At 37.1% G+C, this 13966-nt stretch overlaps 1 protein-coding gene across 2 annotated transcripts in view; it reads right to left on the reverse strand.

The window, feature by feature from the left end:
• The window catches only part of cacnb1 (calcium voltage-gated channel auxiliary subunit beta 1), a 60032-nt gene extending 46742 nt beyond the window's left edge, over window positions 1–13290 (reverse strand). For both annotated transcript variants that reach the window (XM_088330838.1, XM_088330855.1), the window contains exons 1-2: window positions 13036–13290; window positions 6453–6539 (exon numbers count right to left, since the gene is read on the reverse strand). In XM_088330838.1, the coding sequence (XP_088186964.1) occupies window positions 6453–6539; window positions 13036–13125 (177 nt within the window). In that variant the 5' untranslated portion in view covers window positions 13126–13290. The remainder of the gene's footprint in view (window positions 1–6452; window positions 6540–13035) is intronic.
• Window positions 13291–13966: the final 676 nt, after the last annotated feature.

Consider the following 13966-nt stretch of genomic DNA (forward strand, 5'->3'; position numbering starts at 1 on the left):
GTGATATGTTCTTAAACTCTGCTCTGAACCTTGACAAATGTAATATCACCCTTAGCAACTCGGTCAAAAATCTAGGCGTTATGTTAGATCCTAATCTGTCTTTTCAGTTAGATATGAAAAAGTTTTCTTCCACCCTTGTAATATTGTGAAGATTTGCCCGACGATGTAAAAATGAGGTGTTGAGATTATTGTTCATGCATTCATTACTTCTCGGTTTGATTACTCTAATGTAATGCTATCTGGTCTTCCGATGTTTAGCATCAAAAAGTTTGCTGGTGATTCAAAATGTGGCAGCGAGACTTTTAACTAAGACAAGAACGCTTCACCATAACATTCCTATATTAGCTAACTTGCACTGGCTCTCGGTCCGCTTAAGATGTGACTTTAAGGTTCTCTTACAAACATATTAATGTTTGCATGGACTTGCCCCCTCTTATCTTTCTGTTTGATTTCCCCCTATGTTCCTGCATGAAGCCTTTGCTCAGAAAATGCTGTTCTACTTGTGACTCCAAGGGCCAAGAAGAAATTTGGAGAGCATTCTTCATCCGGACCCCGGTGCTGTTGAATGTTATTCCGCCCTAGATAAGATCTGCAACCTCATTGGAAGTTTTTAAATCTAGACATAAGACACACTTCTTTTCTTCTATTCTATAGCTCATGACTGATGCGTACCTCATACTTTTCTTTTTCAGTCCTTTAAGGTTGCCTGGATTGTGGTGAAATAAGGGTGAAGAACGTATCGAGATGAGCCAGCGGACCAGCGCCTGGACCTGAAGCACGTTCACATCTACATCGACCAGCCGGCAGAGATGGGAAGCTGTATCGTTGCTGTCATGGACTATTTGAACAATTTTAAAGGCCCGAGGCTTCGATGCTGCCATGGTCTTGTTTGACAATTTTATATATTTTTGATGGACAGTTTTTTTTTTTTTTTTTTTTAAATGTATTGTGAACCCAATGCAAGATCTATTGCAGCCTGGTCATCCTGGAAAGAGACTATCATTTGTAATGCCCTTTCTCAAAGTTTATTATTTTCCTCAGGTTGAGGTTTTGAGTTTTTCCTTGCCCTCGTGTTGGTTTCAGATAAGGGGATACTGTAATTGTTGCCTGTGCAGTACTTTAGGACATTTTGTGATTAAGGGCTATACAAATAAATGAGAGTTGACTTGACATGACTTGAAATGTCTATGGGACTTAACAAAGTAAAAGACCAAAATATTATTAATTGTGTGAAAAACAAAGGTTATGGTATTTAGGGAATTATAAAAAACATTGAAATACAAAAAAGAAAGGTAATGTTCAAAAAGAAATGTTCAAGAGTTTAAGTTTCTCAGATTGATTATTAGCCATGAAATTATCTGGAAACCCCATATGCATAGTATACAGTCTAAATTATCAAAGAATATTGCAGTTATCAGTATAGGCCGATTTATCTGACCAGAAAACCCTTCAAATAATAAACAGTTAATTAATGTTGCCCTTGTTAATAAGTTACTGTATAGAGATTTGGAAAAATCTATATACAGGTAAGAGCAATATAGAATCCTTTATAAAAAATTATAGAAGAAAGCTCCAAGTGTTGTGCATAACGCTGGATATAAGGATAATATAAACAAACTGTTTACAAAATCCAACATGTTAAAGTTCGAAGATTTCGTGAAACTTAAATTCCTATTATTAGTATACAAAGCAAGTAAGCACCAACTACCAACAAATTTTCAACAGTGTTTTTCTTTACAGAGCAGACACTCATTATCTCAGGGGAATCCATAACTTAAATGTCTAATATTCTGGCACAACATTGAAAAGCCATTATGCTACCCAAAAAGGACCAGTATTAATGTATGGAACGATTTAGATAGATAGATAGATAGATAGATAGATAGATAGATAGATACTTTGTTCATCCCCGAAGGGAAATTCACATTTCCAGCAGCATCCCTGAGCTGAGAACAATCGAGAACAATCGAAAATAACACGGGAGCTGCTGGAGTGGCTGCCATTCGTGACGGCGCCGGAAGAAAAGATTCAATTTGAATCATGTACAAACAAACAATTGAATCATGTACAAACAAACAAAATCTTCATGTTTCAATAAGTGGAGTGTTAATAATTTAGACGATGAACTTAAAAATGTCTCTAATATACAGTATATGAATTGAAAAAAAAATACATATTACACACATTTTGAATATATATACTAAAGAATTATACATTATTATTATTATACATTATATGATTCACTAGCAGCACTATTATAGGTTTGAAATGTCATTTAATTGTTAAATGTTTTCTTGTTTGGATTTTACTGTGACTTTCCTGCAAGGAAAATAAATGTAACAGGGGTGTGCACTTAAAAGCTTCGACTTGAGCCTATTCCCATGTTTAGGAGTTGTATTGTTGTATTGTACAGCTAGCTGTATGTGTGTAAATAGTTTATTATTCTCTTTTCCTTTTGTTAACTACTGATTGATACTGTTTTTTTGTGATGTATAAAATTGAACCACATCATTTTGTTTTTGTTGTCCTAAAGTGAAAAATAAGTGGCTTGATTTGTGCCTAGAGTAACATTGAACTGAATAAATCAAAACTCTGTCTGAAATATAGACCATAAGTGAAGCCTACCTTATTTCCAAGACCTTTTGTCACCATTATGTAAATTTCAACGACTTAGTGAATGTAAAGTAATTGGGAAGTACATCAAAGTCATTTAATTCATTTAATACATTTGGAGGCTAGGATTAAAATAATCTGGTCCTAATTGAAAAGCTACCCACAGTCCAATTAACTTCAATCAAAACCTTCATGGAAGTATTCACTTGAGGTCCTAATTCTAGAGATAGACTGTAGCCATTTTACAATTTACATTGAGTCATAAAACACAGTCAGGATTAAAACAAGTCACATCAGTACAAAAGTATTTTTTCCGAATAAAAATAAAATTCAAGTCTCCTATGGTCAATGTTGTTGGTCACTTAATCGAAAAGTTCTAGATTTCATGTGAATCCAGAGTGATTTTTCCCAATATCTAAAAAGCATGGGCCCAGTTTAAAGCGAACACAAAATTACATAACTTAGAGCCTAAGTGTAAATGGTAAAGGTTCGTGTTGGTTATCTCGAGCTTGAAGATTCCATTCAGACCCAGACTTGACATTTAAGCCAAAATGCCCAGCTACATAAGTGTGGTACCTTTAAAAATATGCCTTCCATGCCATGCACTTCGCAAAGTGCTAAAAACATAGTGACAGTGATTTGGTAAGCTTGACAGGTTGTTCTACTGTGATATTTATCACAGCTCCCGAGCACACGTTTAGTATAAGATTTAATCAGGAAAGCAGCACCATACATGATGGTAGAAGTGAACGTATGCCGTTCAAGCTTCGTGCTGTGAATAAGCCTTCAAAAGAACATGATGAGATCATCTAAAACACTTCAAAGCAGTGAAGCCACCGGCAAATCATCTTTCTTTGTTGCCTGTTGGGTGTTCATGCATTTGTTACCTCCCGTCTCGATTACTGCAATGCACTACTCTCCGGTCTCCCGAAGTCCAGAATCAAGTCTCTTCAGCTAGTACAAAATGCCGCAGCGAGGCTTTTAACTAGGACAAAAAAGTACGATCACATAACACCGATTATGGCTAACCTGCATTGGCTCCCAGTTAGCCAAAGATGTGACTTCAAAGTTCTCTTAGTATTGTACAAAATCATACATGGACTTGCTCCCTCTTATCTTTCAGATCTGATCTGCCACTATGTCCCGGTCCGAAGCCTACGATCTGAGAGTGCTGGTCTTCTGATGATCCCGAGAGCAAAGAAGTCTTCGGCTGGTTCGAGAGCGTTCTCCATCCGGGCACCGGTGCTGTGGAATGCTCTTCCCCCTGAGATTCGATCTGCAACCTCAGTGGAAATGTTTAAATCTAAACTTAAAACTCACTTCTACTCCATTGCATACGAATAACCTACTCCTCTTGTCGGTTGAAAATAGTTTGTGTAATATAGTGTAACAATCTGTGAAGCCCTTTGAGACTCTTCGTGATTTAGGGCTATACAAATAAAAATGACTTGACTTGACTTGACTTGTGTTTAAACAGCAATTTCATTAACTGTGGTGCAAATACAATACAATGTTTTCACAACGTTGATATCAATGACAATAAAGACAATTCAATTCAAATGTTACATTTCCTCCCGACTTAAGTGTAAATTAATCCTAAAACACTTGGATGACTCCCTTATACTGTCTTTCGATTGAAGCAGGAAAACTGGTGTATATTGGAGCTCAAGATTGACTGAAGTTGTCTGAAGATTGTCAAGTCAAGTCGCATTTATTTGTTTCGCCCTTAATCACAAAAAAAGTCTTAAATGGCTGAATAGACCACTACTACTACATCTCCTGATCTGAAACCTACATGTGGGCAAGGAAATACTCAAAAAACATCAACATTAAAAATTAATAAGAGAAATTAATGAAGTGCATGCTCCTAGTCATAACAGCTAATTGGGAATAAAAGTCTTAAATAGCCTGGTTGTAGTCTTAAGTAATTTACTTTAAAAAGTTAGATATATAGTTTGAGTCAAGACCATATTAGAGTAAGAACAAATACATTTTCTTTACGATAATATGGTTTGTGTCTTCCTACTTATCTCATTGCATTCTGGTTATCATCCTTTCAGCTGATTAGGGTTTGAGCCAGAAAATCGACCTGATTTATCCGTCTTTGGTGGCAGCCATTTTGTTACACGTTGTCCACAAAAGATGACCACATCAGCACTCAAGCTACAGATAACAAAAAAAAAAAACCCTGCTTTATAAATAGTCGTTGGTCAACATTTAAGCCTTGTGCGATTTTTAGGGGACAGCCCCTCAAGATAGATAACAGTTGGATATTGCTTCTTTACTTATATTCAACAAGCACAAAAGTAATCCAAATTTCATGATATGGCGAATAGGGGCCTTTACAACACTATCTTAACAGGAAATCCTTCAGTTTGTGTCATAGTCCTGCACTCAGGCTTGGTTTCCTCTCTCTCTTCCTCTTGCTTGTCCTTTCCTTATTTAGTCACTCACTTCCTGGCTCTAATTTCCACCCTGCACTTCATGTCATATGTCACGATTACCCTCCCATCACACCTCGCCTTATTCACCATCGGATAAGCAAAGCAGGAAGAATAACGTTAGAGCCGAATAGATAAAGACAGCTCTGCTAAGTCCGGACATGCCTGAAATTTATGACATCTAATAATATTGACATTTTAAAACGTCCGTAGTAGAAAACCATGTGTGTGATTAAAATATAGCGTAAAAAGTGTAGTTAATTTGTTCAAGGGAAGCATGTTCGGGTGGAGACTGTCATGTTAGGTCTTATCATCGTATGGTGGAGACATATTAGCACTTATCATAACATAAGTTCGTCAATCAAGTGTGTTTGTGAATGAAAGGGAGCATAAAAAGCACACTAACAAGGCTGAGTGATTAGCTGTTACCATAACGTTAGTTTGTCAATCTGGCTCTAAAACAGGAGTGCCAACACTTTGGAATTCGCGACTACCGTTGAAATTTGGATGCTTTTTGCATGTTAGTTGTGTTGACAGTTGTATTTATTTTTTGTAAAAAATACTTTAAGCAGCTATTTAGGTTTTTATGTAGCCTTCCTTCATACAAGATGCAGCTAGGCCTAATTTTATTTCCTGCACTGTTAGATTTTGGTTCAAGTAAAGGTTGTTGTTGTGTTGAAACTCTAATTTACTGTATAAAGTTTCAGACAGATGTTTATGTTTTTTATACCTTTATACGAGTTGCTGCTAAACCTAATATCATTTTGTTTTTGGTTTAAGTGAAAGATTAGTCATGTTAGTTGTTTTGAAATTCAAATTTATTTACTGTAAAAGGTTTCAGAGTGATATTAAAGTGTTATTTGAACATACAACAAATATTCTTGGATCTTTTTGTTCTATTAAAAAGTTCTTATGCCAATGTTAAAGTTTTACAGCAAGTGAATATCGGCTCTCTGACTCCACTTAATACTAATATTCGTAAGGGTATTGTCCCTGATAAAACCCATATCTGTAGATCCTTATTCTAGTCGCAGTCTGGTTGTCATCCCAGCGTACTGAACACTTATGGATCACGATTACCATTTACTGAATTCTTGGACTGCCACCGTTATTTGCTGTGGGATCACCAACCCCTCGCATGCCTCTTGGACCACAACTGCTACCTCGGGTGTTGTAGATGATGTACTCTACCGAACCCTGCCCGGGATAAAGTCCACTACACTAATTTGTTTCCACATTTTTCTTCTGCATCCCCTGAGCAGAGCCCGGACCGTGTACACCCCATTTTAAGACATTTAGTTGCAGTTGAGTCATATTTAACAAACATTCACAGTATGAAGTCAATGGCAATCCTATAGTAAAAGTTGCAGATTTGACAGTGATTCAGAATGGACGTACTTGTCGCACGAAGCTGTTGGATGTGGTGTCGGATGAGGTGCTTCCATCGGAGCGCTTGAAGCGGCTCTTTCTCTTGGCATACTTGCCCTGCAAAAACAGAGAAAGGTGGGTTTGAGATTCCAAAGTTGGCCTACGCACGGTCATTTATCTTAACGGATCATTTTAAAAGCCTCGGCCACTATATGCGATGGATAAGGTGACATTAGCCAAAAACAACTCATGAGGAGCCGAGGCACGCTTCATTTTTCATGTTCTGTTGCAACCCCCTAATCAGATTGGCAGACCCCTGCCAAATGGGTTCTATCCGGGTTGGGCAGAGACCGCTCATTACATTAGTAGCCCACCCTGCCCACATCGCCATGGTTACGCAATCCCGACTAATCACATTTCGCGGTGAGGCGGCCTGTTCTTCCTCTTTCTTCACCCGTGTGACAAGAGAAAAACAAAGCACACCACCTCACACAATTGATGCTTCCTCACCCTCCAGGTAATTTATTAGGTTTACAAGTCCAGTCAAACCTGATATTGGATGCAAAAGTATAATGCGGTATTTCCCTGTTGTGTTACAATCACAATAATAGGTATATTACAATACCTTCTGACATGGTAACCAGAAAAAGATCATATTTGACGTAGAAGGTGCACCTAATGAAATGTCCTTTGGTCAAATACGTAGCTGGTGGTTCGTAGACCTTTTTCATGGCTTAATTCAAGAACTTTTAAGGACTTTCCAAGACATTTTGCTAATTTCGCTAGTACAATTAAAAGAAGAAATCTGGTGTCTATCATATGTTTTGCAGAGTCACAAATATTTCTACTATTTTTAAGTACGATTTATTATCTTGCGTGTGCATTTATCAAGACATATGATTTTTAGATCTTGAGTACATCTCGAACATACTAGTAAATCGGAAAAATATTTGTGTAAATAATTTTGAGACAAATCGCTCCCCATATAGGTGTTGGGTCAAAATGCCAGCTGCTGTTAGTCACAAGGGAAGAAGAAATGCAATGGCAATGCAAAGCTACCTTAGAACAGTGTCAGTGTCATTTTGTTGAGAAAAATTGTGACAATTTCAAGCATGTACAAGCACTTTGTCCAAAATGAATGCACTTTTCAATTCCTAAAAAAACAAAATTAAAATTCAAGCATTTTTGCAGATTTCAAGCACCCATGCGAATCCTGTTTACATTACACGTCTTTTCTTTTCATTTTTATGCTCCACTGACAAATAGAAATTATATATATATATATATATATATATATATATATATATATATATATATATATATCCATCCATCCAATATCTGCACCGCTTATCCTCAGTAGGGTCGCTGAGGTGCGGGAGCCTATCAGAGAAGAGACTGCTTTTTTTTTAATCAACTTGATTTGATAAATGAGCCCGAAAAAAAACTCAAGCTTTAATTTCCCACCAAATTAAACACGAAGCTTTTCTCTGGCCTTGCGTCCTCAGGTCAGGCCCTGGCCTTGGATCTTACCTCTACCTTGCACTCATACACATTTCATAGTGAACTGCTTAGCTGTGGCATGCACCTGTTCTTTTGGGCGTGACCCATAGGCCACGATGACACTTCATAAGACAATGTCATACAAACTAATGCCAGCTGCCATCACGAGGGAAGATGAAATACAATGGCAACGCAAAGCCGCCAGAGAGCAGTGTCTATGTCATTTTTAAGCAGACTTGTTAAGAAACATGGCAAACCTTTCAAGCATTTACAAGCAGTTGACCCAAAATACAATCACTTTGCAATCCTTAAAAACAGATTGTTAAAATTCAAGCACCTGTACGGGCCGTAGTTTTTAGGACTTTGTTTACAAAAGATCCTATTTTTTTTCTTGGGATCAGACGAAAGTTGACACTTAATTTCAAGTTTCCTGGTACGCTGTGAACAATGAGGGGGCCGAGATGATGTGAAGAACGGCAGGGTGGGGGTGAAAGCTCATTGCTGCTTTCGCTTTTTAGCAAGTGGAGAAAAAATGAGTGTGCTCTGCGGGGGTGTGTTTGCTCCACATTTGCACCGCTAACATGATAAATACAGTGTGGCGTTGTCTTTGGTTGCAAAAGTCAATCCCCCAAAAAGAGCCCTATTTGTGGCTGTCACTCAAAGGGAAATGAAAACTATCAATAATTTCAATCATAGACAAAAAAGTCACACCAAAACGTACTCACTGACCAGAATTGTACGTACACCCACAGGACCTATTGGTGTCTAATTCAACAGACAATACAATTAACTGATGTACTTCACTCAGTACTACTCTAATGCATAGATAACTACCAAGTAAAATCATACAAAAATAGATTTTTAATGATCTAATTTAATATTTTTGTCATTATTTTATTCAACATTCACATTCCGTATATATTTTATTTCATCATGTCATTCAAAATTGTTTCCATAAAGAAATACTTAATTTGATCTTTTTATTCAAAACAGTTTTTAAAGTTTGTAGTGGGATTGTAGATTTCTTCTTGAAACATATACTAAAACATAATTACTTTATATTATTATAATGTTATTATTCTCAACACGTTTTGGTAGACAACAACACTACTAGTAAACAGATATTTTCAAAATATTTTAGTAACTAGGAATCATGAACAATCTTCAACAGGTCAAAAAGAAAACCAATTTGGAGCGAATGTGGCAATATATTGCATACATGTCAACATCAGCCAGTTGACCCCCTTTTTATTGATTGTGATTTTTATGATTAAATGATAATAAGCCTAACACAGCACAGCACCTATTTAGCAACAGTGATACGAACTATATAGAATAAAAACCAAGACACTTTATTTTATTTAAAAATTTAATTGTATATGTACATACCGGAGCCATATCCCCCTAGTGGGAGGTGGCTAGAGTCAAGAACACATTCCTGACTCTTTCTGGGAGATTGATACAGAGGAGGAGTTTCCCAGCCCCCTCACTTAGCCCAACTGATGTGTTGGGAGTCATTAGGTGACCAGACCTCCTAATTTTAATCCCTAATGCCGAGCGCCAAGCAGGGAGTAAATGAGTACCGATGTTGTGAGTCTTAGGTATGACTCGACCGAGGCTTGAACCAGCAACCTCCCAGTCTCGGAGCGGGCGCCCTACCCCCAAGGCCACCGAAAATATAAATAACCAAACCAACTACTCCAGCATCTTATTTACCGTATTTTCCGCACTATAGGGCGCACCCCCAAAAAATAGATTTTGGTCCTATATCTTCCATAGATAAGGCGCACCGGATTATAAGGCACTACAATGGGAACGTCGACAAAACAGTCAGATGATTCAGTCCAACTGATTACCCCCTTAACATTCCCAAAGCTTGCAAAGAAGCAAATACGTGTCGTAGACACGTGCGGATGCGCTGTCCGTACGATGTCACTTAAATGCGTCATTTCAAATATCATTCGGAAGGTTGAAGTCTTGGGATTCAAGAAATGCCAAACATTTCTATGTTTCTATTTTCTTTTTCGCTCACAACTTTACTGTGCATATGACAATAAACACTTGGAATTGAGTTGAATTCACTCAACTCATCACAGCAACATCAAGATCGTTCTAAAACAAGATACCGGGAAAATATAAAGCCGCATAACTCACCCAAGTTCTCACGTTCAATAATGATACGCAATCATGGTCTTCTTACAACCGTGAGTGAAGTAAATCCAGGAGAGTAGAATATTTACAAATACAGACTAATGAAACATGTTTCTTTATGGCGTACTTTAGCAAGCTTGCTACGCCATTGCTAAACTCGGCCGATTGCAGGGTTTGTTTTGGCCATCTAGCCAATCCGAGGCTCCGAATAACTTCAGCCAATAGTGATCGATTCAAATGATGATTTACACATTGGTTAGCCAATGAAACGCCGGTATATAAATCCCAGCATACACCGCAGACTTGCTACGCCATTGCTAAACTCGGCCGATTGCAGGGTTTGTTTTGGCCATCTAGCCAATCCGAGGCTCCGAATAACTTCAGCCAATAGTGATCGATTCAAATGATGATTGACACATTGGTTAGCCAATGAAACGCCGGTATATAAATCCCAGCATACACCGCGGACTACTCCACGTTCGGGGTAAAAATCGAGTCGGCGGCTGTTGAGTAAGTTGCGAGACCTTGCGAATTTAATATTTAGCCATATATAAGGCGCACTGTGTTATAAGGCGCATGGTCAGCTTTTCAAAAAAAATTAAGACTTTTAGGTCCGCCTTATAGTGCGGAAAATACGGCAGTTCTTTCCTTGCCTGCATAAAAGTAAATGTTGTTTACTGTAGATTTTGTAATTGCTAGTGTCCAGCAACAATATTAACAATCTGCGATGATGTTGTCGTCTGCAACCAATGATGATCCGGATTATATTATTAGATTTTTTTTTCACGTACAATAGTCTTTATACCGCATACATAATTTGAAATGATCAACAAACATATCAAATATGGGGACATTTTTAAATTGACAGGTATGACATCGTTTTGGTGTTCCTAATGAAGTGACATGCAGGGCTTTAAAGCCCAAGTATGTGAACAAAATTTGTGTCAAGAGCACAGCGTGATAGCAGGATGCCAGACAAACATGGCGGCAAATTCACTATGTAAAAGAAATACGAATTTCTCGACCTATGATTTTTTTCAATAGAAATTGACATTGATATGATGGTTTATATATTATTTCATAGTATTCAAATCAATGTTTTTTTTTTACTGAATTAAAGTTTTAGTACAAGCAGGAGGCACTAAATATTATACACCGTCCTTTCAAGAGCATTTTAATTTATTCAAAACATGCATGAAAAATGGTCAAGGCCTAAAAAGTTAAGAAGAGTGAGGAAGATAGACCATATTTATTTGTGGATAACACGCACCCCCAATTTTTGATTGAAAATGGGTAAAAATTTTTGGGGGACTTTTTCTCAGGTTAAACTATGCATTGAAAGGTACTAACGATCTTGAATACATGCAGTCATGATTCAAATCATTTATTGCCAACTGTGAACACAATACCAACGTAAAAAGTATACTGTGTTTATTTCATCTCCATCAAAGTCCAATTCATCATCGGATACACTAAAGATTCCCTTATTACATACCTGTCAACCTCCACGGCTCCATGCCCTCACAAAATGTTGTATTTTCCCTTACAAAATACAAAGTAATCTTACACCATATTTTTTTTCCAAACGTGTTTATTTATGCAGTTTAACATGTTATATTGTACATTGGTTTCATTCTATCATATATATTGTTGATTAACATTTTGTTGTGATATACTGAGTTGCTCGACATGAATAAGGTTTAAATTAAAAAAAGGTCAAAAATTAAGGAGCTTAGACGTTTACTGTAGAAGGAAAAAATACATGCAAATATAATTAAGTAGAATGATACATTTTCTTATACAAATTATTAATTTTCTGCATTAAATTATTGTTGGTAATATACTGATTAAAGGGATAACCACAAACCTGTCTTTTTTCATTTTCTCCTTTTACACATCCTTTTTTTCTTAACTTCTTTATACAACAATAATGATTCGTAATATAATGCATAAAAGCAAGTGAGCCGTTTGAGAGACGGCTCTCTTTAATGAGTTGAGCTGAAAAAGCCGGTTCTCTAAAAAGAGACGGACTTCCTTTCACTACTCAACTCGAACTCGTTTGACTTGATTGATTGATTTGCCGTTTTGTGATAGTCGGTGTATACCGGATGGTACCCATAATTGACAAATTTGCGTTTTTCCGTATAGATTTTCTTGTACGTCGTACACGTCTTAAAATGCATAATAAACGTACTTTGTAGGGCAAAAATGTACAGGTTGACAGGTATGTTACTATGTTTATTTATATCTTTCAGGACAACTTATTGCTTTCTTCATTCACGTATATTTGTGTATGGTACTGATAATGAAAATAGAGTGATGAGATTAAACGTAATGTATGTTAAACACGAATAAATACAGTACTTTTGCCTGCACGAACTACACTGATTTTAATTCAAACACAACCTCAAACGCCCAAAATCTCACAATATCCCCTACCACACCTAAAATAATTTTCTCCTCGGATCTACACAATTCACACAGGTCACCCTTTTTGCAAAACGCTTAATTTAAAAAGGTGAGCGATTTCCGTGCTAGTTAAAATAAATGTATTTCTACGTGTCCACTTTCTATAATAACTCAGTTGCTGTGTGTGTAGTTAAAGGCGTGGCTTTTCATCGCATCCAATAGACATCTTTGGAGAGCTGTGTCCACAAACGCTGATTATTAACCACCAGCCATTTAGCATCCGCTCACATGTAAAAACACATAAAAAATGATTTTTATCAAAACATACATTTGTATGTGAGTGTGTGTGTGTGTAGGATGATGTGATTCGAAAGCCTTCTCGTGTTTGGGCAAATCAATCTTTAAAGCAACTGGCCAACAACCTGTTAGTCAGTATGTGAAAACACAAGCAACATTGAATTTGTTAACGGATAACAGGTGCTGTCGAATTGTTTGTCATGAAAATTGTTCGCCTCTTTTTTTTCGTCTTTTCCAAATCATGTCTTTATCTTACCTGTGATTGAGGATGGGGGTCGAACATGTCCATTTGGATCTCCTGGGTCGAGGTGGAAGGCGTCCTGGACATACTACTTTTCTGTACCATTGATTTAACTTTTGTCCCTTTATCAAAGAATGTGTTTTGGGTATTTTACGTCGGTGTCCACGGACTCATCTTGGTCGCGAGAGTGGGGTCGCCTCGACTCGCTTCGCTGATGCTGAGTGCAATGGCAACAGCTGCCTTCGCTGCAAGCCTGCCGACCACAGCGGATGAAGGAAAAATGTACCTGCGAGCGTCCGGTTAGAGCCTTCAAAATAAAAGTCCACAGACTACTTGCGTCCGCCTTACTTACCTTCTTTACAGTGCCCTTTCTTTTTGCACTTCAATAATTTTTTATCAGTGGCGGGTCGTGCATCCCCCTCTGCACCTTCAGTAGTAATACGAATGAACCAATCCAACCCTTAACATACCTGTCAACCTCCATGGCTCCATAGCCTTACATACTGTCGTATTTTCCCTTACAAAATACAAAATAATCTTACACTATATTTTTTTCAAACGTGTTTATTAATGTAGTTTGACATGTTATATTGTACATGTGTGTTAATTAACATTTTGTTGTGAGATACTGAGTTGCTCGACATGAATGAGGTTTATTATAAAAAAAAGTTTAAAAATTAAGTAGCTTGAACATTCACTGTAGAATGAAAATACTGGTACATGCAAATATAATTAAGTAGAATAGTACATTTTCTTATTCAATTTGTTTATTCATTTTCTGCATTAAATTATTGTTGGTAATGTACTGATTAATGGGATAACCACAAACCTGTCTTTTTTCATTTTCTCCTTGTATACTTTCTTTTTTTCTTAACTTCTTTATACAATATAATAATTCGTAATATAATGCATCAAAGCAAGTGAGCCGTTTGAGAGCCGGCTCTCT

Source organism: Urocampus carinirostris, chromosome 1, assembly GCF_059441175.1.
Source record: "Urocampus carinirostris isolate Australia breed hairy pipefish chromosome 1, RoL_Ucar_1.0, whole genome shotgun sequence".
Classification (NCBI taxonomy): Eukaryota; Metazoa; Chordata; class Actinopteri; order Syngnathiformes; family Syngnathidae; genus Urocampus; species Urocampus carinirostris.